Here is a 27,375-nt window from a genome sequence, read left to right as displayed (position 1 = left end):
CTAGACTCTATGTCAAAACTCCTGAAGCTATTCCCTTACACTCATGGGCATAGATGAAGAATGGTTTTGAATAATTAGGGATAACAAGAGCAGGAGCTGAAAATATTGATTCCTTTAACTTAGCAATTGCTTGAAAATGCTCTGGGGTTTTAGCTTCAGTGAGTCTTTATCAATGTCTTTTATTAAAGCAATCATTCGCTTTGAAAGTTCACCATTATTACATATCCATTATCTGCAAAAACCTGTGGTTCCTACGATGGTCTGAGTTGCCGTTTGGACTTAGGGGCGCTCAGTTTTTGTATGCCTGCTACACTCTTTTGGGAAATGCTTCTGGACCCCTCAGACTGCATAAACCCTAAAAACTCAATTCAAGGAAGATACCATTGAAGTTCAGCATTTGATATTTTGTGTCTTCTTTTATACAGCTCACACACAAGATGTTTACTATTATGTTGTCACACTTTTGCAGATGGTTATGCTCTAAGTAGATCATCTACTAAGTGAATGAGCTTGAACTGGATATTTTCAAATCTTTAAGATTTGAGAAAATAATGAAGGACTTTCATAGAATCCCTGTGGCAGAAGGGACCATGAATACTAATTTCCCTGCCAGATAAATGCAAATATATTCTGTGAATTTTTGTGTATTGTCATTGAGAAAAAAGCAGAACATAAATCAACCATAGTAAAATATTTTGCATGACTTGGGATAGGTGAAATTATGGTAGCAGGACTTGGTACAACTGGGTGAGATTTTACTATATGATCATTAACAGCTCTTAATTCTTGAACGAATCGATAGACTATTCATCCTTCAGCATCTAGCTTGATTTTCTTAACAGATAAAATCAGAGTATTATATTTGGAAATGCATTATTTTTTATTATTATTATTTTATTATTATTATGTCTTGCTACAATAATGTGTTTTTTATCAGGTGATCTTATCAATGGCCTCTTTACAAAAGGGGTATTGTGGAACACATGGTGGTGAACCCCCTTTGGTCAGTGCATTAACAGGGGTTGCTGATTTTAATAAACCTACATCTGCAGAATCTATAGCTGGTAAGCCTTCTGAAATATCATCTCATATCTGATAGAAGTTATTTCCTTCCCCCCTCTGACTCTACTGTATCCAAGAATAATACAGGGAAAAGGTTCAGGAATTCTTCTGGGATTTTCAAAGAAATATCTCTGGTTGGTGTACATACTATGATTGCTCTCAATTTACAAAGAAGATCCCTACCCACTAGATTCATTGGGGAATACTGACATCAAGAAGAAAGAGTGTTCTACAATCAGAGGTACAAACGAAACCATTCTTGGTTCTAGGTTTTTAACTATTTGAGTTTTCCCATCACACCCATCTACTGCTTTGCATTCATCAGGGGATTTCTGCAAAACATATTTGGCAGCACTTGTGTCCAAGAGACAATCATAACCTCGGGTTCTTGTTTGTAGGGTTCTGTGCTATTTTCTGGAGAAAGGACAAGTATTACAGGAGCTAACACAGTAGGATCAGGAAAACTCAACACTTGTTCCTGTTCTTCCTTCTCCAATTCTTCAATGATTTCTCCTGTACTAATTTGCCATGTTTTTAAAATCTCTTTGTCATTTTCATTAGTTCTTATTTCATCACCCATAATTCCTAGCTCATTTTCTACATATACTAGATCTTTAACTGCACAGTCCTTGGCACACCTTCATAATGAAATTGCAACTTTTTGCATATCGAGTTTGGGGGGGATTCCCACCAGGTACCTGTGAATACTTTGGAGCAGCACCTGCTTTGATATAATCCTACAGGGAATTCAAGTCTGGGGCTTGTTGTGAATTATGGTAGCATCCAGTATCAAAATAATTTGGGTAGCTTGATCTCTCATACTGGAATGCATTATTAAATCCTTATTGAATCTGTTGTTAAACCCATAATTTCCATATCCATTTTGTCCCAATTCATTAGAGAGTAAACCTATTGCCTCAGTTTCCTCTGACATTTTATCAAAAGAATTGTCCCCTAAATCTGAACTCTCTTATGAGATGACCAAGTCTGCCACAAAGATAACAGATTGGGATTTGTCTGTACTGTCTGGGGTTGTAATTATGTCTGTATTGTCGGTAAGTTCTTAGTGCAGCTACCGGTTTTTCCTGCACTTCATTGGATTTCAGTTTTTGTTTAAGCTCTCTGATTTCATTGGTTAAGTAATCAATTACATCATTTTACTCTTCTGATTGCCTATCTTTCTCATCTTAGAGAAACATAATTAGCAATTCTTTGAATTTCGTCCAGGCCCATATCAAACTCATTTGGACAATCACAGGGCATGTGTTTTTTACAAACTGCCTCCTAAGAATGTGATTTGTGTGCCTTTGTTAAAATATCCAACCCAATCCACTTTTCAGCACAGTTAATCATTCTATCAAGGAAAGTGGAGGAAGTCTCTCCCACTTCCTGCTTTAAACATTCAAATTTAGAACATGCTCCTGGGCATCTGGAATTTTGCTTCATAGTTTCTATTATTGCTTCCCTGGCTGTAATTAAGTCTCTGTACCCCACAAACAAGTGAGCTTCACACCCAGGATCCTTGATTGACCAATAGGAAATTTGGAGGTTTCTATTAGAGTCCTCTATAATCTGCCGTTTCTCCCTCTTTGTCAATAATTCATCCATAAGGATGTCAAAATCCAAATCAGAATTATTGTAAAGCTTAAGCAAATGCTGAAACTGCTTTACAACTCCCATTGGTTCTTCTTCATAATTTGGAGTATTTTTCTTAAAGCTGTCTATATCAGATTGTGTAAACATTTTGTGGCATATAATATAAGTATATCACGCTCTAGGGGCATGACAGTTACCTCCCTTAAAGGAAAACATTTGAGCTGGTATGCTTTCTAATATTTCAGTTTCCATTTCTAATTTAGTTGGCTTATCTAATTTAGTTGAATGGTCTAATTTAGTTGCTTCATGTTCTTTGATTTCTGCCATTGTGCCTTTAGCATTGAGTAATTCCTCATATTGAGTTTCCATTCTATGTAGTTTAGTTTCAAAATAATTCACTTTTAATGTTCTTTGCAGTAACTTACATGATATTTTCTTTTAAATATTTAAAAACAGCTGCCAAAGATTCAATCATCTTGTAAAAACAGGAGAAAAACAATACTAGCAAAGGGACATAAGAAATTAGTTCCAGGAGTGTTAATGACTGTAATGGCATTAGAAAATCATAAGCAACTGAATTTTGTATATATTCTGGTATAATAGAGAAAAAGAGATTTGGCAAAAAAGTCCTATCTAACAGAAAAAGTCCCATGATGCTTTCATGCAGCTAAATTACCAGATTTTCTGAGAGCATAGAGGCTTTGAGTCAAGTTGACAGGGTTTTTGATGGGATTTTAAGCCACCCAGAGTTCAGCTCACTGTTACTACAGCTCACAATGAAACTGTCAGCTCTAGATAGTGCTTCAACAGACCCCCTACTGTGATAATGGTTCAAACTGTCCAAGTTGCCAGCTTCAATTCCCTATAAAAGGAAATTTAGTGGTGAAGTAGACAGAATACCAGCTTAGGAATCAGAAAGACTCCTTTTCCCTGAGTTCAAATCTGGCCTTAGATATTTACTATCTGTGCAACCCTGGGCAATTAATTTAATCTCTTTTGCCTCCATTTCCCCATCAGTAATATGAACCAGAAAAGGAAATGGCAAACCAGTTTAGTATTTATGCCAAGAAAACATACCAAATAAGATCACAAAGAATAGGACATGAACAACAACAAAAGGAAAGAAATAAAAAATAAAAACATGTTCAAAAATAAAATAAGGATAAATAAAAAAATGTTTCAGGCATAAAAAGGCTACTAATATATTCTTGGTCACCTTCTGGGTAATATAGTATTGCTTTTGATCATTTCTATGCTTTAAATCTTCTTTTCTTTGATATAGTCAGAAATGTAATCCATAAGTAAATTTGTAGATGCGCCACTCCTAGTACCGATTTCTTATTAATGTATACAAATAGATGACAAAATCAAGTATCTTATAAAAGGATTTTCCTTGTTTCCTTTTAGTACAGAATGAAGCAGACCTTGCCAACTACTTAATTTGCCTCACTGTGGAGAATCCCACTGTGGAAAAGCCATCGTTTAATTCAATTTTTTTTTTCAAAAACAAAGAATGTCCATATGAATATACTTCAATTCCTTCTCTGGTTTGTCAATGCAACAGTCTTAGGCAGGTACTTTATACTGAATTTCAAGTTAAATTAGTGTTGGTAAAAGTCCAAATACTGCCTATCAGCATCCTATCAGCATTTATTCTCTTTTTCCAATACTGTGATTGAGCAAGAAGGAGGTACATAGAAATGAAGATCATTTTTCATAAATCACCATGGTCAAGATAAAAAGCATCTAATGAGCCTTCTGGCATATAAACTTATTTACTTAAGAAAGCTGGTCCTCTCTGATTTTGATTCTTCTGAATTTTTGTCCTCATGATTACTGAAATGAACTAGTAACAATACTGGTGGGAAAAACATGAATCCCTCATTACTGAGGTCAACATACTATAGATGCTATTCTTCTACAGCACTGTAACTCAGTTCTAAATGAGATTAACTCTTTAAGGTACAATTCTCTTCACCAGAACCTTTTAAAAAAAAGATATTCTACTGCATAGTTCATATAGGAAGACATCCATACAAAGCTTATGTTTCATTGTCAAAACAACCAAGAAATCTAGGTCACCTCTGGCAGAATAACATTTCAATATAAATACTCTCTCTAGGGGGTACCTGGGTAGCTCAATAGATTGAGAGCCAGTCCTAGAGATGGGAGGTCCCAGGTTCAAATTTGACCTCAGACACTTCCTAGTTGTATGACATGGAACAAGTCACTTAACTCCCATTGTGTAGACCTTACTACCCTTCTGCCTTGGAACCAATACATAGTATTGATTCTAAGGAGGAAGGTAAGGGTTTAAAATTATATAAATAAATAAATACTCTCTCTACTAAAAAATAACAGCATGTAATTTTATAGGGTCTTTTTTGTGAGGTGGAAAGGGGTTTGAACCCCCTATCTCTCTCAACCTAAAACTGTAGTGATCGTTCTAAGGCTTAACATTACCAGTAATCAACATTTAACATATTTTGTTTCCAACTTGGACAGATTCACTGCTCTTTGCACAGCTAGTGGTCCCCCACTCCAAGGGATGCATCATACCAATTTCAGATCTATTGCAAACGTGGGCTTCGCTTTTGCCCCACTATTGCTCAGAACTGCAGCTCAAGCAATCCATTCTCTTCAGCTTCCTCTGATAGAAGAAATTTCAGGGATTTGACATTGTAAACCAGGTCCAATTTTGTGTTTTAAAAATCCTAGGCAGTTACATAGGAATATATTTTGCAAATCAAAACATTTTTGTTCACTTGAATGTAAGTGCACAAGGGCCTGAGAGTGGACCTTAAGGCTGGCATACATTAAAACTATTGGAATATCTATTTCATACTACATGCTACTTCCAAAGTCATCAGTTTGTCCCCTTATGTTTCTAACCAACTAACATAAGGGACAGCTAGATGGCCAGAAGTCAAGAAGATTCATCTTCCTCAGCTCAAATCTGGCCTCAGACAGTATCACATGACCCTGGGCAAATCCCTTAACCCAGTTAACTCATACATAGAATGAATTGGGGGGGAAATGGCATTATCTTTGCCAAGAAAACCCAAATTGGGGACACAAAGAGACAGCTATAACTGAAACAAATGAACAACAAAGTTAATATAAGCAATAACTAATGGATGCCTGTCTTGACATCTTGGTACCTGATTTTCTGACTGATTTCTGACTGATATCTTTTGAGACAATGACCTGGGTCTCAAAGCTTATATGTTCTGTTTCAGTATTGCTTATGATCCCTACCAAGACAGATTATTTTTACATATGCTAAAAAATAACACATACAAACACATTAAATTTTATGAATGTTTAAAGTACTGAACTGCCTTAAAATTTGATATTTTAAGTGCACAATTTTAATTTAAAGAAAAACTTTATTGTACAATAAAAAGCAACACCTTTTGATTAAATGCTAGTCTGAGTTGGTAACTTATTTTTTATAGTTCATGTTACTAAAAATATTAGGCCTACATAAAAAGGTTTGAAATTTTCCTTTCGCATAAGTTAATGAGGAAACAATGATTGCACTTTAACAAAGCAGTTGATTTTATTTATACAATACACAGCCACGCTAGAAATCCAACAGTAAAGCAATTTCTCACCTTGACCACTCCATCAAAGCCAGGAATTGTGTTGACCTTTGCATTCTTCGCTAATAATTTACTTTCAATCTTGTCTCCCATGGCTTGAATAGCATGTGTGTCAGGTCCAATGAAAGTCACACCTTCTGCTGCCTGTGGAGACAATGAAAGTTTAACATTACAACAAAAGTATTATTAAGTGTTAGCTCTGAGTTAACGTTTAAAAGGAAATGAGGATGTATACTCAAACCTAATTTATTAAGTAACCTATTTATATAGCAAAAGGTGCCTTTAAAGCAACTACTTCGGCCAGCATTTTAAAAATGTATACAACCTTGTTAACTATATCCACATTCAGATTTAAAGCTACTTTAATCAGTTTTTGTTTATAATAAAGTAGAGGAATAATAATCATGATAGTATTTATATAGTACTTTAAGGTTTATAAAAGACTTGCCAGAGACCATGTCCTTGATCTTCACAAAATTCTTTTTTGCTAGAGATTATCATTATCTTCATTTTACAAATGAAAAAAACCGAGACAAACAGAAATGAAGTGACTTTTCCAAGGTAACATAGTTATTATATAACTATGGCAGGATTTGAATTCATGGTCTACCCACTACCTTGCAGCTTCCTGGCTTCTTACAAGCACCAAGTAATACCCCACCATTTACAGGAAGCCTTACTCAATCCTAGTGCCTTCCCTTGGTTAATATTTATCATAAATACAGCTCGTGTGTATTTATTTGTTTGCTGCTTGTCTTCCTACCGTCTTAGTTTGTGAGCTGCAAAGGGAAGGACTAACTTCTGACTTTTTTATACCCAATGCTTAGTATAATGTCTGGCATATGGCAGGTATTTCAGAAATATTTACTGATTGTCAACTATATTAAGCAAAAGTAAAGTACTACAAGTTTAAACTTAAAATTATCCTTTAAGCATCTAATTGTCCATGTTACCTTGTATTAGTAATCATTTCTTTATGCATATATCTATCATACACACACACACACACACACACACACACACACACACAGGTAGGCATTTTAAGGACAAGTATCCTGAAGTAAATTCATTATCTAGCAAAATAACACAGTATTCATAACTTAAATAATCCATGTTTGTTACCAATTATGATACATTCATTACTGAAAAAACCAAACTTATGTAAATGTAATCTGGATTTATTTATTATATACATAATATTTAATTATTTGTTTTTCAAACTAAAGATCTGTAGGACATCACAATAAAAGTTAATTCTCTTGTATTCTTGCAGTTCTCTTTGAATATTTTATAAATGAAGGAATGAAAATATATTGAATAGGCAAAAAGAGAAAGTGTCATTTTTTTCAAGACAATATAAATCTCTTTCAATGTAAAATTATGCCATATAACTATGATAGAGTTTTTTATTTTCTCCATTAAAATATGGCACTAGGGGGCAGCTGGGTAGCTCAGTGGATTGAGAGCTAGCCCTAGAGACGGGAGGTCCTAGGTTCAAATCTGGCCTCAGACACTTCCCAGCTGTGTGACCCTGGGTAAGTCACTTGACCCCCACTGCCTAGCCCTTACCACTCTTCTGCCTTGGAGCCAATACATAGTATTGACTCCAAGACGGAAGGTAAGGGTTTTGAAAAAAAAAATACATGGCACTTTAGGGAACAGCTAGGTAGCTCAATGGATTGATAGCCAGGCCTAGAGATAGGTCTTAGATTCAAATCTGGCCTTAGATACTTCCTAGCTGTGTGACTCTGGGCAAGTCACATAAGCCCCATTGCCTAGCCCTTACCACTCTGATGCCTGGGAACCAATATAGAGTATTGATTCTAAGGCATGAGGCAAGGGTTCAAACAAATAAATAAATGAATGAATGAATGAATGAATGAATGAATGAATGAATGAATACATAAATAAATAAATGAATGAATGAATGAATGAATGAATATGTATATAGCACTTCAGCTTAGAATTTCTGTAAAATTTTATCTCATATCCATTTGAGGAGAAAGAAATATTTTAGAAACTGTGAGTCTAAGTGATCCCTCTTAAAAGCAATCTCCTATACCAATATCCTTTGTCTCATCCCATTTTATATCCTCTAAGGAAGGGGTTCCCCAACTTTTTATACAGGGGGTCAGTTCACTGTCCCTCGGACCCTTGGAGGGCCGGACTATTAAAAAAAACTATGAACAAATCTGTATACGCTGTCTGGGATAGCAGAGGCTGCAGCACTGGCCATGATGGGCCTGTCACACCTTGCACAGGCTCATCACTGCCACCACTATACTGGGCAGCAGTATACAGGTATATATCCCCATCCCCCAGACCACTGCTCACCATGCTGACATCTTCCATTGTGCAGCCACATAATCCTTTGCATGGTGCCTCGTTCTCCTTCAGTTACTCTCAGAACAAGGTGCCACACAAAGGATTATGTCACCGGAAGTAGTCCTGTACGTGAGTGATGCCATGCTTTGTGGTGCCACCACACACAGTGTTCCTCTCACTGACCACCAATGAAAGAGGTGCCCCTTCTGGAAGTGTGGTGGGAGCCGGATAAATGGTCTCAGGGGGCTGCATGTGGCCCAAGGGCCATAGTTTCGAGACCCTGGCTCTAAGACCTTGAATTCTTCAAAATTTCTTTTTTCATCTTTCATATACAAGTACCAAACAATCAAGGACCTGTCCCCTCAGAATACAAACGAATTGAAGTTTTCCCTAAAAAAAAAAAAATCTTTTAAGCCTGCAATACCTTCAATTCACCATCCCAGCTCTTCTCCAATTCTCTCACTACCAGAGAAGGTTATTTCTACTCTACTCTACTCATTCCTCTTCTCTTATGCAGTGTGGCTTCTAGCCCAGGCTATTGAATTTCTCTTAATTCACAATCTACACAATAAGAACAGCTTATAATCATAGTGAATTGTCATTTATAAAGTCATAGATCTGCTATAATTTTTTATTTTATCCAATATAACTAATGTATTATGAATAATGTGATAATATTTTATAATTCATATAATGTGAATTACAATTTTTTTATGCTGAAAACACACAAAGACAATCATCATCCTCAGATACCGAGAGACTACTACTACTATATACAGTATTTCCTCCCACAAGAAATTCAGAAAATGATATGACTTCACAATTACTCAGAAGCTACAGTCCTTCAGAAGTCCACTACCATAAAGAAACCTCCAATCTTCGTCAAAAGTACCCACCCGATTTATCGTATATATTCTAGTGTAGTGACAGCTCTGGAGGCAAGAGGGCATCTTCTGCCATGGTAATGGGCCCCTCCCCAGGCCAAAGTTGTGACCTGCAAGTCAGTAAGAGGCCAACAATGGGATCCATCAGAAACTGGATACAGGCTGAGCATCACACTGAAGACACCAATGGCTGCCACTGTTTATTCTAGCATTTTATGCATTTTTTAAGAGTTTAACATGTATAAAATTGTGCTACCATTTTTATTAGGTTTTTATCATTCTTGTGTGTCACTGATAAAGGTTTTTGAGTGTTGGGTCCTGGAAGCATTTAATTAAAAAAGCATAATTTTTCAACAAAAAATGGAGTTACAAAACATAAGCTTTAGTACCTATACATAACTGGAAAGTATTTCTCCTAATATATTCAAATACAAAGTCTGGGAAATTTCTTTTATATACCCAAAATAATGGTTACTAATAACTGAAAGGTAGCAGTTAACATTCAATAAGGAATAAAAGTTTTAAAATTGAATGATACTTCATGGGAGACAATTTTAATAAGTTAAATGTTATTGAAGGGCATATGGTACTGACCAGAGCAAGCATTACAATTTAAAACATATTGATTTGAACATTAATAATGATCACTCATATGTAATATGTAATATTTAAGATATTATATAATACTAAATAAATGTTTACCCATGGAAATTGAATAAAAATAAAACTAAATAAATCTAATATTAAAATTATTTTGTGTTACTTATGTTACATATTACAAGGTTTTTTTTTTAACTGCCATAAACTTTCACAAAAAGAATACAGGGAAAAGAAAACATCTTGTGGAAAGGATCACATAACTTTATTGGATCATTAAGAAGTAGAAAAAATGAAAAGAGAGATATTACTGTTAACCAAATAAGAAAAATTTTAAACTGTAATCTACAACACTTTTTGCAGTAAATAATCTGGGGTGCAAAATGATTTTTAATTCATCTTTTCCAATGATAAAAATGGAAATCTTATTAATAAGGCATTATAGTAATATAACAGCAATGAATTTACATAATGACATAGGTATTTTACATTTACCTAATAAAATTCAAAATCAGATTTTTGCTTGTTAGATAACAAACTTTGAGCTAAAATTACTCCAGGAACAAAAAGGTAATATTTTTTTTAGTTATCTGATAACACCACTGAGAAGATGTACTAAGAAAAAGAATTAAAATAATTTTATCAATATTACTATAAGAATAGTTACTGCCACACAATTTTCCTAAATCCAATATGCTCATTAGAGGAGTGATAACACAAGGGTAGTAAAAGTTTCTGAAAAATTTCTAGTGAGACAAAAGAGTATGAAGAAGCTCTAACAAACATCTCTTTAAGGATAACTCAAAAACAAGGCAAAGTTTGAACTACTAAAATATATCTAATATAAATGTTTCTTTAAAAAGCAATAGAAAAACCAGGTATAGCAGTCATTATCTCTGAGAGAGTTAGGGTTAAAATGGATATAACTGGAATGGGTTAAGAGGGTAACTATATTATCTTGCAGGGCATACTATGCATAACCAAGCATTATGAATATTTGACCTCGATGCACAAACTGTTATAGCACTCAGATTTTCATTTATTTATTTATTTTTAGACCAATTACATGTCATAAATTTCCAAATAAGTTTTCCAAAGTTATATATTGAACTTATCTCTCTCACTCTCTTTCCTTCCTGTTCAGAACCTGATAAAAAATTTGACCTGGGTTATAAATGTATTATCATACAAAACAAATTTCTATATATTATTCATTTTTATAAATTAATAATTATATAAAGCCAAAATCCCAAAACATAAACACAAATAAACAAGTGAAAATTGGTGTGCTTTCATCTGTATCTGAACTCTTGACAGTTCTTTCTCTGGAGGTGGGTAGCTTCATAAGTCCCTCAGAATTGTCTTGGATTGCTATTATTGCTGATAATAGCCAAATCTATCACAGGTGATTGGATTATTAACCTATAATGCAAAGTATAAATTCCTTTGAATGTAATTTTAGGATAAAAAACTTGTTACCTCCCTGAATCAAGAAGGTGAACTATTTGGAGAAGGTGCATGAAACCATGCCTGCAGAAAACTCCAAATGGCACCAAAAGTTCCAGAATGATCTTTGGGATATAATGAATTGAACTGTGGAGAGATGAACACTTTTATTTTGTATGTACACTCTTATGCCAAAAGGGGACTGCCCCCTAATTGGCATTTTTCAATGTACCTACCAATCATTGGTCTTGTTCTCTTTCTCTTTTATTTCTCTCTTACCTTCAAATTATTGTAATTTCCACTTAGAAAGTGCAATATTGTATGGACCTCTAGTTAGAGATCTTTAGAGATATACGTTGGTTATGTGTATTGATTCCATGGGTAAACTAGGCCTTGTAAATCTGGGACATTACTACATGTTGAGTTTCCAATGGAATACAGGAGGAATTATATAATTAGAATCTGCTCCCCAGGACTCTAATTCCCAGTGCCCCATTTTTGTTCTCAGGTTATGTTCTTATGTTTTAGAGATAAAGTTTGTGTGTGGCCCTGCTCTCTCTTCCTTTCTTCCCTCACTAATGGGGTTAGGAAAATTGTTCCTTACTCAGGCTTTTACCTTTGTCTTTTTATTTCTTCTACTTCAATTGATTACTAATAAATCTTATAAAATATAATCCTTGGAATTATTGGATAATTTTAGTCTGACATAATCATTCCATGAAATTTATGTTATTGTGTACAATATTTTCCTGGTTCTGCCTATTTCACTCTGCATCAGTTAATGTTGGTCTTGCAAGCACTTTCGGAATATATCCTGTTCATTATTCCATCACCATCACATACCATAATTTGTTCAGTCTTTCCCCAATTGATGGATACCTCTTCTATTTTTGCCACCACAAAAAGAGCAGCTGTAAATATTTTTTAACAAGTAGACTGTTTCTCATTTTTTTAATCTCTTTGGGATGAACACCATCTAGTGGATCAAAGGGTATGAATTCTTTTATAGAACCTTTGGGCATAATTACAAATTGCCCTCCAGAATGATTGGATAAGTTCACCACTCCACCAGCAATGAATTAATGTTCTAATATTGCCATATCCCCTCCAACATTTATCAGTTTCCTTTACTGTCATATAGTATAATCTGATAGGCTATGAGGTGGTACCTCAGAGTTGTTTTAATTGCATTTCTCTAATCAAGAGGGATTTAGAACATTTTTTCATACAATTATTGATAGCATTGATTTCTTCATCCAAAAACTGCTTATTATAAGGATGATATTAGAAAATAAGTATTAATTTATTAGTTTAGGGATAAAAAGTAGAGAGGCTGGTTTGAGAAAGAATTGGAGTTTGAAGCAGAGCTGAGAGAGAGTGTTAATTTCAAATGTTGACAGTTATAACTTTTTCTATGTCAGTTACTCTCTGGCTGTTGGTCTCGGGTAGCTAGCAGAGACACACACTCAGACTCTCTCTCAGGGCTGGAGAAGGTAACATTTTTGACTCTTTCTCTGTCTGAGGAAAAGATCTAAAAGGAGCCTAGTGTTTCCTTTTTCCAATGTGGGAAATACTAGTGACTTCATAAATTGGTTTAAATCTGAGAAGGCCAAAGAAATATCTGGTTTGGACTCAACCAGCTAGCATTTGTTATTTTAGAACTGTTGCTATAATTTGCACAGAAATTTGCACAGAAAGGGTTTGAAATATTGGAGTGAACATTGACAGTGAAGGCAGTTGGAGGGGGGAGGGGAGTGTTGAAGAATGACAGTTGCTCTGTCACTGGAAGGTGCTCTCTGCCTGCTTCTCAAAATAGAAAGTGCCTCTATTCCTGGATTTTTCCCAACTGTTTTCTCTACCTGTATTCATGTGGATCATGCCATTGAACAAAAAAGATTTAAGGGGAGTTTCTTTAACTGTAATGCCAGTCTTGAAGGCATTATCCCAAAGAGACAGGCCCAACCGGCTCTGAAGATCAGATTCTCTTTTTCCAATTGCTGTCTACTGCTAAAAACTTTGAACTTAAGAAAGCTAGCATAGATATATTATAGAAAGGAATAAAAGAAACCCTCCATCAGCCTGTCAGGCTGGGGCTCAGCTCAAAGCTGAGAAACACTTGAAATCAATCTGTGATAAAGTACAGTGCAATCCCTATTTCCCTCTATTTTAATACCTTACCGATTTTAAATTTGTTATTAAATTGTCTTTAGTGAATTAAATGCAATCAGATAATCTTTGTAAGGGTGAGAGGACCCTGAAGGGAGTAAGGATTGATTAGAGGAGAAGGTTCTCTGTAACCTCAAGTACACTAAACCTTGAGATCAAGTACACTAAACCTTGAGAGAGTCTGTGTCTCTCCCCCCTTTCACCCAGGTGTAATATCTATAAGATGAGTATCTCCTTGCACTGTAATGCAAAGTTAACAATTAGAAGAATAATAGTGATCATTTTATTTAGAATAGTATAAAATTGTTTAGTCAGATCATGGAGGATTAGTGTAGACTGTGAAACACAAGAGAAGTGGTTCCTTGCAAGACAAGGGAATTTATTTGTGTGGATTTAGAATCCCTTAGAATTAGAAATCTTTACTATCCTTATATATTTGAATAAATATTTTATTTTTTATAATAAGAGTCTCTTTAGAACCTGGCCTAAAGGGAAATTCACATTTGAGCTTCACTTCACTTTATCACGGAAGATACTTTTGATTATATCTATCAAAATCAACTGAACAGTTTTGAACCTGTATTGGCATAGTTTTCCCATCTATTTTTAAGTAAATTTCCATTATTATTTTCACATTATACCACTTGAGCATCTGTTAATGAGAGAATAACTTGGATTCTCATAAATTCAAGCTAGTTTTTTTATATTTTTAAGAAATTAGACATTTATCAGAGAAAACTTGTTAAAAAAATTTTTCCCCAGTTTGTTGTTTCCCTTCTAATTTTGGTTACATTGGTTTTGTTAGTATAAAAACTTTTTAAATTTAATATAGTCAAAATTGCTCATTTAAAATCTATGTTTTCTTTTGTCATAAATTCTTCCATTCTTCATAGACCTGACAGTTAAACTATTCTATGTTCCCCTAATTTACTTATCCTATCACCACCCTATACATCCAAATCATATATCCATTTTTACCTTACTTTGGTATATGGTGTGAGATATTGACCAATACCTAATTTTTACCATATCCGTTTTCAATGTTCCCAGCAGTTTTTTATCAAATAATAAAATCTTACCCAAAAGCTGGGATCTGTGGCCTTATAAAACACTAGATTGCTACAGTCAATGACCACTAAACTATTCCACTGATTCACCATTCTGTTTCATAGCTAGTACCAGATAATTTTCATGATTATTATATTATAGTACAGTTTAAGATCTGGCACTTATATGCTACCATAGTTCCCTTGAATTTTGTATTTGGACATCACATTTTCTATTCAGATAAGGTTTTATTCTTCAGAATTGCTTAGAAATCTTCTATTTTATTGAATGATCATCCCCCCCCAAAAGAAAATAATCATTTCTGATGAGTAAGTTATTATTCGTTATAAATACAATTCCCTTGCTTTCCAGAATATCATATTCCAAGTCTTCCAATCCTTTGAAGTAGAAGTTGTCAGATCCTATGCAAAATTGGGGCACTGAAAAATCTGAATTGTTTCTTCCTGGCTACCTTCAATATTTTCTCCTTGGTTTGGGAGTTCTCGAAAACTGGCTATATTTCTGGGAGTATTCTCTTGGGAGTTTATTGCAGGAGGTGATCTGTAGATTCTTTCAAACTCTATTTTACCTAATTCTTCAAGAATATCAGGGCAATTTTTCTTGATAATTCCTTATAATATGATGTCTAGGCTTTTTGTATTTTTATCTAGACTTTCAAGTAGTCAAATAATTCTTAGATTGTGTCTCCTCGATCTATTTTCCAGGTCATTTGTTTTTTTGTTTTGGGGGTTTTTTTCCAAAGAAAAATTTCATATTTTCTCCTATTTTTTCATGCTTTTGATTTTGTTTTATTGTTTCTTGATGCCTCATGAAGTCATTAGCATATACTTGCCAAATTCTAATTTTTTAAGAATTTTTTTCTTCTTTGACCTTTTGAAACTCTTTTTCCAAAAGGTCAATTCTAGCCTTCTTGGAACTCTTCTTTGGATTTTTTTAAAATCTCTTTTTCTAGTAGGTCAATTCTGTTTTTAAAGAGTCTCTTTTCTTCACTGGATTATTCTGCTTTTTCCACCTGACCAATTTTGCTTTTATAGCTATTATTTTCTTTTTGTGTTTCTTTCACTTGTTTTTTCCCATTTCTCTTCTCTCCCATTTTGACTTTTTACATTTCTTTGTGAGCTCTTCTGGCATTTGAGACCAATTCCCATTTTTCTTTGAATATTTTATGTGGGTACTTTGATTTCAGTGTCCCCTTCTGAGTATGTGCTGCTTTTGTTGTGTCCATAAACATTTTTTAAGGTCAAGTGTTTCTTTTACTATTTGTTCATCTTCCTAGCCTTTTTTTCTTTTTTACTATTACTTATATCTAAAATGTAGACTCTGTTTTCAGAGTAGAGGGTACACTGTCTTAATCTTCAGTTTTTCCTTGCTCCTACCCACACCTCTAGTTCTGATTTTCTGCAACTTTCATTTCTTCCATAGTGGTATAACAACAGCCTGTGGGCTGAGACCTCTGGTACCATTTGACCCAAACTACTTCAGTTACTATTTATAGTTTGTAAGGCTCAGAGCACTATAACCTATGCTCTGGGGCTAGGGGCTTCACTTCTGGCTTAAATGCACCAAATGGTACAGATTTAAAGGCCATACTGCAGGTTTTTGCCAAAGTTTGGGACATCAAGGGGTGGGTATGGAATCCTCTACTTTTGGCTTAAACAGGGTCCCAGGGACTTGAAGTTGATTTATACCCATATACCCAGGTTTGGAACCTCTTCCAGTAGTTGCGGAGAGCATTGCCTGTACTCCTCTGCTTATAGTTCCATTTCCAGTTCCCTATATCCTACAAAAATAGATCATCTCTGCCTAGCTTTGAAGCCATTTTCCACAGGAAAGTCACTTCACTCCATTCCCTGGTTGATTCTGAGACTCCTGAGACTCCTGTTGTTTTGAGGAGCTATTCTGAGATTGGATTGAGAGGATTGTCAGTGGGTTCCAGCTGTTGCTGCTACCTTGACTACAAGCTGCCATCTTGACTTCACCCTCTAGCACCCAGATTTTTAAAGCAAAAAATAAATGGAATAAAAATGGAAATAGATAACAAAATAATAAAAGTTAGGTTTTAATCTTGCACTCCCAGAGCTAGATAAATCTAAATTAAAAAAAAAAAGTTAAGGAAATGAATAGAACCTTAGATAAGATAAATAAGTCTTTGGAGAGCCACACACATGTATAACATTAGTAGATGATCTAAGCATGAGAATACACAATACCTTAGAAAATATAAATGTTCTGTAAAAATTTACCATAATATTCTCATAATATGGAGATAATCCTGCATCCCTGAGGGGTTGTGGCAATGGAACAAAAAGTTCCACTGGGTATAAGGAAGCTGAAAAGATTTGGTTTTGGAAAGTATATGGCCATGACAACAGATTATATATGCCATCTAAGGACAAATATAGCAAAACATATTAGAACCAGACATGATAATGTGAGCAAATTTAATACTTTTAGGAATATGGAAAAACATGTCTAATATATTGCTATAGCAGCTATACATTTTTTTTAGAAAACAAGATGGAATTACATACATTAAGAGCTCTAAAATTGTTCATGTACATTGACCTGGAAACCCCAGTACTAGGGGTAGACACAAAGGGCATCACTGAGAGGATAAAAATCTGTTTGTATGAAAATGTTCATGGAAGCTTTGTTTATGATGACAAAATAAATGGAAATGCAATGAATGGGAGAAATGGATAAATAGACTGTGATATTTGAATGTAATGGAATGTATTATGTTACTGATATTTACATGATAGATATGATAATTACAATTATCATAAATATAAAGAAAATGTTTGAAAAGATGAAAAGAAAATAAGAATAATACATAACAAGATTGCATTTTAAAAAATAAGTCACAAAATCAAGAGAAAAAGTATATCAATAAAATAATTTCAAAGGGAACAAAAGCAGAGGGTGTTTATATTAGCATAAGTATATAATTTACCTATTTTTAGCAAATTGTGAATAATATGGAGTTTTTGGTACTGAATAAAATTTTTTATATATTTGTTTTGTTAAATTTTTTTGTTGGCAGTGGAGATTAATAAAAATTAAAAAGCTCTCTTATCTATATTTTCAAACAGTCACCATTCTTAAATCTTCCAAACTTCTTTTTACTACTGTTAATTATAAAGTCTATCCTCTTAGAATATTGTGGAGCTATACCAAAATGGTCCTAAAACCATCCATACCCTTTGATATAGTAAAACCACTATAAAATCTGTATCCCAAAGAGATTAAAGGATAATAGGAGAAGGGCAGCTATTGGTAGAAAAATATTAATTGTAGCTCTTTTTGTGGTAGTAATAAAAGGGAAATTGAGGGAACGTCCATCAATTGGGGACTAGCTGAACAAGTTGTGATACATGGATTATAATAGAATATGATTGTGCTCAAAGAATTGACAAGCAGGACAATTTCAGAAAAACCGGGAAAGACTAATATGAACTAATGAAAAGTGAAGTGAGTGGAACCAGAAAAATATTATCTACACAGTAACATTTTTTGATGAACAACCTAATTATTTTTAGCAACACAGTGAACCAAAATAATCCTAGAGACTCATGAATTAAAATGTCATCTGCCATCAAAGAAAGACCTGATCGAGTCTGAAAAAAGATCAAAACATAGCATATTTCACTTTCTTCCTTCTTTTTTTCTTTAACATTTTTTCCACTAAATGATCAATATGGAAAAATGATTACACGTGTAAACTCTATATCAAAGTACTCACCATCTCAGAGAAGGGCATGCAAAGAAAGGGAAGAAGAGAAAAAGGGAGAGTTGGAAGGAGGGAAAGAATTATGAATTTTTAAAAAAGTATAATGAACTTTTAAAAATTTGTACACGTAATTGGGGTAAATAAAATATTGTTTAAAAAAAAAAACAAAATGAGCTGTAGAATAAAATATCAAAAAAAAATCCTTTGGATTGAAATGGAATAAAAAATATTAAAATAAAACAGACTCACCTGAGATATCCCAAATTCACCTCAAAATAATTTTAAAATAAAATCTAAAACACAATTCTAAAGTAGCAGTAACAACAGTCAGGAAGAGATAACAGGAAACCTTTTGCCCACAAAACTAATACACTACAACAGGCAGTTCTGGGTTACACTACCAGAGCTAAGAGAAACACTAGTCTACTTATGCCTGAGGCCACAGGAATGCAGATGTCAGGGTTCCAGAGCAGAGAAGAGAGGTTGCGTTGCTCAGACAAGAACACAAAACCAGAGAGCAACCACATCTCTCCTGAAATCAAACCAGGTTGAGAGAATGGAAAACCTAATGAACCCCAGAGCTAGTCCTGAAAATGGCAGCAAGAAAGGACAGAAACTTTGAGAAATACCCCTCCACCTGAAGAATAGAACCCAACATTAACATAGCTAAAAGTCAAAAAACAGACTAAAATAAAAAAAGAATTTGACCATAGAAAGCTGATAGGGTCAAAGGAAAAAGAAAGAATTATGTATGTGTGCGTGTATATTTATATATATATATAAAGGGTAAGTAGACTGAAGTAGGAAACAGTACAGTGAGTAAAAGTAAGAATCAGACAATACATTGTTACAAGAAACACATTTAAAATGAAGAGAAACGGAGTAAAAATATAACATCAAAGGAGAGGCTATTATGTTTCAGTAAAATAGGGGGGAAAAGCACAGGAAGCAATCAAGATGTCAGCCACAGAAATAGAAACTAAATTTAACTAAAAGAGATGAAGAGGGAAATATTTTCCTTAAAAGTTACCCAAAAAAATGTAGTATTATCAATATTCAATCTATATATACCGAATCGTAGAAAATCCAAATTCTTTAAAGTTATATAAGTTATAGGAAAAAACAGAAAGTTAAACTATAGTAGAGATCTTGATTTTCCCCACTCAGAACTGGAAAAATCTAAGCAAAAAATAAACAAAAGAAGTGAAGAAGAAAAATAGAATTTTAGAAAAGTTAGATAGGACAAACTGTTGCAGAAAATCAAAAAGAAAGTGAAAGAAGTTCACCTTTTTCTCAACTGTACATGGTGTCTTTGCAGAAAGTAACTATGTATTAGGGTATTAAAAGTCTCACAACCAGATATAGAAAATAAAAATATTAAATGCAACCTTTTCAGAACATAAAGCAATAAAAATTACATTCAATAAAGGACCATGGAAATATGGAATAAAAATAATTAGAAAATAATATAATCCTAGAGAATGAGTTGATGAAAAAACAAATCATAGGTAAAGCTTCCTTAGAGGGGAGAGAAGCTTTAAGGTAGGAAGATAGAGACAGGATAGAAGTTTTAAATACCACGAGGGGGATGACAGAGTCAAATTAGAGATATGAGGTAGCAGGAATTAGTCTTTATTAATTTTCCATAAGCCACAGCCAAGCTTTGATCAAAGGACCCTTTCGAAGGCTTTTACCAGTATAGAGATCCACATTTAATACCACACAGGTCGGAGAGATGAAAGAGAGATAGAGAAGCTTTAAAGATGGAGCTTGGCCTCTGGCCAAGCTCCTGCCAGGACAGCCATCAGCTCCTGAAAGAGAGAGAGAGAGCTAGAGGCGGAGCTTGCTGGGCTACATATACCCTTTGATATGCAAATATACACAGTACATAGGGATGATCCTCATTGGTTAATGACAAGATATAGGTGTGGTTTCTCTTAACCAGGTGAGCACAAAGAAACCTGTTTGACAACACGCCCAAATTTATTGTATGTAGCCAAAACAATACTTAAAAGAACATTTATATTTATAAATACAAAATGAAAGAATCGATCAATGAATTGGACATGCCATGAAAAAAACTTTTTAGAAAAAGGACAAATTCATAATCTTCAATTAAAACCAAACTGGAAATCCTGAAAATCAAAATAGATTTTACTAAAATTGAAAATAAGAAAACCATAAATTTAACCACAAACTAATAAATGGAAAGTAATACTCTAGGGACTAATACTCTAGGTCACATCCATATCAGGGCATAGCATCTAAAGAGTATATAAACCCCAGAACTGATGTCGTCTAGGGGACAGCCTTTCCACCCATGCTCTCCCCATGAAGGAACAGCCTTTCCATTCATGCTGTCCTCCCAGGAACTGCTCCCCATCTTGCTGTCCTACCTTGCTATCCTCCTGGCCATTCTCAACATTACTTCCTAAATTAATAAATTTCTCTTCTTGTTTTTAAGCTAAGTTTTGGAGTCTTGCATTCTTGCAAAAGGTATCCTTCCGGAAACCCAAAGGCATCCTTCCTGCCCATAACAGTAAGGAAGTAGAAAAAGAATCTATAATTCAAACTTCTTAAATACAAATATTAAAACATGTTTTTACATGTAACTGGAAAAATATTTTTTATTTTAAAATTTGTCTCTAAAACTACCTTGGTTAGATATAACTGAGGTTATATTATTTGTGCTCCTATAATTCCGTTCTCCTCAAATTTAGTTGATTTTTCTTTACCTTAACTGTATAAAATAACAAGATCCTTCTCATCTTACTACTGTATTCATTTTCCCTTAGGATCTCAAAGAAGAACAAAACTAGACCTAGTCCATGACCCTTGAAGGCCATTAAGATGCTGGGGAGCCAATTGTATATTTCCTTCATATTAGAATGTATAATTTTCCACATCTTATAATAATGTAGTTTCTAATTTAGGTTCATCCTAATTCAAGCAAATGTATTTTACAGATTCTATTTAGCTTTTTTTCTTATCACTAAGAAATCTCTATTTCATTAAAGATCTAATTCCTAACTGACCACAATCCCACCAACCAGGAAAATGGTACTTTATTCTTGATAAGAACTATCTGCTTTGTCATTTTCAAATATAATTTTTAAAGTTCTCCTCAATGCTAGTTGCTAAATTTCTTGTGATATTAAAAATAACCACAGTTACTCAGTAAATAAAATTTTTCTTTCTATTTATAACATTGTTTCTTTCACTTGGAAGCTCTGGATTTTAACAATGATGTTTCTAAGAGTTTTCATTTGGGGGTTTTCTTGCAATTCTGTGAGTCAGTTTATGCAGACATTTGTCAGGATGATGGTGTATATTGGATGATAAAAGACTTGGACAAATAGCCACCGGGCAAATTATCATCAAAAGAAAAAGATTCAGACACCAAGAAACAAAAGAAAAATAAGTAAAATTGATGAAATAACCAAAAAGGCTTTGATACATTGAGTGGCAGGAGAGAAAGAATTCTGTCAGAGGGTCTCAAGTCAGTTTAGAATGGGGAGCTCCTAACTGCCACTGAGAGGTCTGGGGAATCTGAGATCTCTCTCTCTCTCTCTGAAGTCTTTGGCCTAAGCTTGGTCCAAGACACAGCCTTTCCAAAACACTCTGGGATTTTCTTTCAAAAGGGAAAAAGGGAAAAATTTTAAAACCAAGCAAGACATAGAAATTGTCACAAAAAACAAAATGAATAATTTTGACTACATCAAATTAAAAAGGTTTTGTACAAGGAAAACCAATGTAACTAAAATTAGAAGGAAAGCAACAAATTGGGAAACAATCCTCATAAAAACCTCAGACAAAGGTTTAATTACTCAAATTTACAAAGAGCTAAATGAATCGTACAAAAAATCAAGCCATTCTCCAATTGATAAATGGGCAAGGGACATGGATAGGCAGTTCTCAGATAAAGAAATCAAAACTATTAATAGGCACATGAGAAAGTGCTCTACATCTCTTATAATCAGAGAGATGAAAGTCAAAACAACTCTGAGGTATCAGGTCACACCTAACAGATTGACTAACATGACAGCAAAGGAAAGTAATGAATGCAGGAGGGGATGTGGCAAAGTCAGTATTTTAATGCATTGCTGGTGGAGTTGTGAACTGATCCAACCATTCTGGAGGGCAATTTGGAACTCTGCCCAAAGGGTGATAAAAGACTGTCTGCCCTTTGATCCAGCCATAGCACTGCTGGGTTTGTACCCCAAAGAGATCATAAGGAAAAAGACTTGTACAAGAATATTCATAGCTGCGCTTTTTGTGGTGGCCAAAAATTGGAAAATGAGGGGATGCCCTTCAATTGGGGAATGGCTGAACAAACTGTGGTATCTGTTGATGATGGAATACTATTGTGCTCAAAGGAATAATAAAGTGGAAGAATTCCATGGAGACTGGAACAACCTCCAGGAAGTGATGCAGAGTGAGAGGAGCAGAACCAGGAGAACATTGTACACAGAGACATTGTGGTACAATCGAAGGTGATGGGCTTCTCCATTAGTATCAATGCAATGTCCCTGAACAATCTGCAGGGATCTAAAAAACACTATCCACAAGCAGAAGATAAACTGTGGGAGGAAAAGCAACAGCTTGACTCCAGGGGTGGAGGGGATATGACTGAGGAGAGACTCTAAATGAACACTATAATGCAAATACCAACAACATGGAAATGGGTTCAAATCATGAACACTTGTGATACCCAGTGGAATGGGGCGTTGGCTATGGGAGAGGTGGGGGGGTGGGAGGGAGAGAATAATCTTTGTCTCCAATGAATAATGCTTGGAAATGACCAAATAAAATAATGTTAAAAAAAAAACTTTTGGAAATACATACATTGGCAGTTTCTGATAAGAGAGGAGTGGCAGTGTGACTATAGTTAAACCTCACAAAAGAAGATCTTTTTTCTGGGCTTTGTGAAGAACCAAATTGGAGGCAGGGCTTTGGCCAGGCCCAATCTAGGTCAACCTTGACTGTTTGACACTGTCAACATGGAAATATAGAGATCCCCACCAGTTTATTAATTTAAGTGTAGAAACCCCAGGTTTTGACCTTGTCACAGGAGAGGTTTCCCCCTGAGGGAAGGCCCTTTTCACCAGACAATGAACATCCTGGTAGTTTGGGTGGAGGCAGCTAATCCCATCCAATATTAAGTATCTCTATTGTCCTATGGTTTCTCCCCCTAGGTTAAGGTCCATTGCCTAGCAGGCCCAGCCCTGGGTTGAGTCTTTCCCTTTTGTGTCCATGGTAGGGCCCCAGCCCCTCACTGTTATTCCTGTCTGGAACTCCTCATTTTCCTTTCTTATCATTGTAAAGTAAGTCAACTGTCCCTCTAATCCTAACCCCCCCCCCAGGCCATCTAGAGTGGTATATAGGTGCCCCAAGTTCTTTTGTTCCTCGGAGTCGGTGGCACTCCCAGGGGTCAGTGACCAGGGCCTCTTGACTCTGTGCAGTCTTGGGAAGCAGCTCTGTTGTGGCACTTAGCGCTAACCCCTTTTCCCCCTGATTAAAGAGTGATTTTGACTATTTAATAGTTCTGCGCATTTTTTCTAGTTGACAGCACTAAGGGAAAATAGTTTGGAGACATATTTATAGATTAGTATTTGGTTTTTTAGTTAAGATCGGGGGTTTTAGTGAGTTTTAAGGAGGATTAGAGTAGCCTGATTATCCAAGGACTAAAAGACTAAAAGATGCTGTGAGGAGCCAGAAAGTAGGTGGCAGTAGTTGGAAATTCCCTTGGTGATAGGGAACCCTTCTTGTTATATGTTACTATCTTTTAAAATCCAATAGTCTAAATAAAATAGAATTTATTTTTATACTAGTCTCCAAAGTCAAGTGCTATTTGCCCAAGGCCCAGAAGTCAAACAAAAACAAGCAAGCAGCTGACCTCTTATAATAAACAGCAGCAGATAATAGGGACTTTTGGAGACAGTTTCCAAAAGTACCTTACATCTCCAAATCAAGTAGAAGGTTACATTCGTGAATAAATACTGTAAAACAAAAGTAAACAAATCAAATACCCAAAGAAACAGAAGACCCTAAAGATTCCCAATAGAGGATGAAATAAAAGCAGTATTTTCCTAAATGGATTTTAAGAAAGATAAAAATTGTGAAAGTAGAATTTATAGCATATATCATAGGAATAATTGGCAGAATAGGAAACATAAAATCAATCCTAACAAATCTCACCAAAGAAACTGAAAAAAGAATAACTGAATAAAAATGCATATACACAAAAGTTAGGACAATCTCTAAAAAAAGTAGCAAAAAGCAACAATATCAATCTCCTTAAAAAGAAAATAAGGTCATCTCAAAGATGAGACACATAATAAAACTTAAAATATGATTGGTTTCTCAGTCAAAAACTAAAGTTTAAAAATCTAAACAGCATGAATACAAGAAATAATTCACAAAATCACCAAGCTCCTGAAAAAAGAAAACCAAATGCCAATCAAAAGAATACCAGAACACCTCCAAAGGGAAAAAAGCTCAAGCTACAAACTCCAAGACATTAAATAGTGGATAAATTTGACAATTCCAGTGTGTGTGTGTGTGGGGGGGGGTTCAGAGAGGTAGGGGTGCAGGTGAAATACCAGCAATCAACCACCTTCAAATATAAAGAAAAGGAAGTCAGAATAACACAAGACTATTCTTCCACTTTCAGAAACCACAGGAGGTAATGGAATAATGTATAAAGAAGAACAAAGGAGTTCAAGCTTCAATTTAAGATGACCCACCTAGGAAATCAAAGCCAATCTATTAGTGAAAATATATATATATTAAAAGAAGCATTTGAAAAATTCCTAGAAAGAAAATCAGATCAAAAAAATATTTCTTTCTAAAATATACTAGGCAATAGTAATACAAGGAGAATAAACAAATATGGCAACCAATTATCACAACAAAATAACAGAAGACATTGAAAGATTTTTCTAAAATCTTCACAAGGAGATATGAATGAAAGCAGAAGTCAAATAGATGTTATGGCAGAGTCAGACTGGAAACATCATGAACAAAATCTCATAAAATTTAGATAACAAATGATTCAGATTGGTTTTTGTTTACTTGTTTTTTTAATCCCAATTAAAGAATAGTAAGACATAAAAAAATGGGGAGGAGAGGAAGAAAAGAAAAAGAAAAATGTCATATACATCACTAACTAAGCCAAAGGCTAGCAATGAAAGGGAAAATAATGCCTGTAGTCTATAAAGAATAAGAGAATTAGAGAATGAACAAGAAGGGAAAGGAAGGTATTGAAAAGAGGAGAAAGAAATGGAAAGATATTGTTTTAGACATAGAAGAAGAAACCAATGGACATTTCTCTGAAATCAACTATATTCTATAGAGGAAAATCAAAAATTTTTAAATTCATATTTTACAGGGATCCTTTACTTAGAGAGACAACTCAAAACTGCCTCAAGATAAGGGGAAAGAGTACTCCTGGGGTCTAATCACAACGAGAAGAGTGGAAACATAGAAAAGAAATAACACAGAAACTGTTAAGGAAAAGCAATACCTTAGAAATTTTAATTCCTTCAGGAGCACAGAGTCTAAAAAGTATTAAATAAACAAAAAGGTCATGAAAGAAGTCTAAAATAGCCAGAAAGGGAGGAATAATGATGAAAATAATGGAAAGAAAAAACTACCAAACAAAACAATTTGAAGAGGAGGGGAAGAAGAGGAATTTTAGCTTTCTATTTAAATGAAGAAAAAAGAATTAAGTATTAAATATTCACATATAGGCCAGAAAAATAACAAAATTAATTAATAATAAAAACTCCAAAACTAAAGAAAGGAATAGCATGGAATGGTGGAAAGAACTAGGAGTAATAGAAAGAGAACCAGTCAGAAAAGGGCAAACAAAAAAAGTTTACCAAAAATAACTAAAGAAAAATAGGAGTCTGTTTATATCAGAAGAGAGAGGGGAAGTCCTTTTGAGAAGAAAAAAAAAATATTTGAGGCAAAAGGAGGAAAATATAAACTTCTCATGAATGAATTAAACAATTTAATGAAATGAAAGTGGGACAGATGGAATTTTTTTCTAAACATCACACTGTTATTCACAAAAACAAATTTAAAAGGTAAAAAACAAAAATGAGGGCTACAAAAAAATTTACTATACATCAATTAAATTGGAAAAACAGAAGAGTTATAATCATGCTATCAGACAAAACAAAATGAAACATTGAAAATGCAGAAAGGGATAAACAAAGAAAATCCATTATGCTAAAAAGAAAAATACATTAAAAAACCATTTTCAACAGTAAACCTATGTATTCCAAATGCCTCAGCATCTAAATTACAAAAGAAACATACTAAAGTACAAGAAAAAAAATTACACTGATGGCAGAAAACTTTTATGTACCTCTTTCAGTTTTCTTTTAGTTTTGATTAAGTCCAACAGAAAAGTAAACAAAATACAAAATACAAAAAAACTTAACAAACAGCTGGAAAAATGAGAGCTAAAAATTTAGTGTCTTAGGGTGAAGAATATACATATTTCTCAGAAGGAAATGGAACTTCAACAAAATTTATGTGAAAGAAAAAATGATAATTAAACATGAAAATTCCTGGGATAAAAACAAGTTGATTTTTACATGCATTTATAATATGCCTTTAAAAAGGGAAAGGAGTAAGAGAAAATGTAAGAATGATGAATCTCCATTATAACTACACATACTCCGACAAAAACTTTGTTCTAATTTGCCTTCTCAAAGGATTGTGAAGGGGTGGAAGAAGAGAATTCAGAACTAAAAGTAAAATTTGACCATTTATGAATTGGGAAATGGTTCTTATTTTTCTCAATTTGACTCATATCCATTCTGTTTTCTGCTTCTAATCCATTTCATGGCTGACCTCATCCCATTCAGATTCACAGTTATTATTA

General features: G+C 34.3%; 1 protein-coding gene across 2 annotated transcripts in view; it reads right to left on the bottom strand.

Annotated features, from left to right (window-relative positions):
- The window catches only part of PCCA (propionyl-CoA carboxylase subunit alpha), a 569,394-nt gene that overhangs the window by 386,536 nt on the left and 155,483 nt on the right, over positions 1–27,375 (bottom strand). For both annotated transcript variants that reach the window (XM_007501342.3, XM_056807506.1), the window contains one exon: positions 6,276–6,407. In XM_007501342.3, coding sequence (XP_007501404.1) covers positions 6,276–6,407 — 132 coding nt within the window. The remainder of the gene's footprint in view (positions 1–6,275; positions 6,408–27,375) is intronic.

This window comes from Monodelphis domestica, chromosome 8, assembly GCF_027887165.1.
Source record: "Monodelphis domestica isolate mMonDom1 chromosome 8, mMonDom1.pri, whole genome shotgun sequence".
NCBI lineage: Eukaryota > Metazoa > Chordata > Mammalia > Didelphimorphia > Didelphidae > Monodelphis > Monodelphis domestica.
This window is presented reverse-complemented; position numbering and strand designations above follow the sequence as displayed.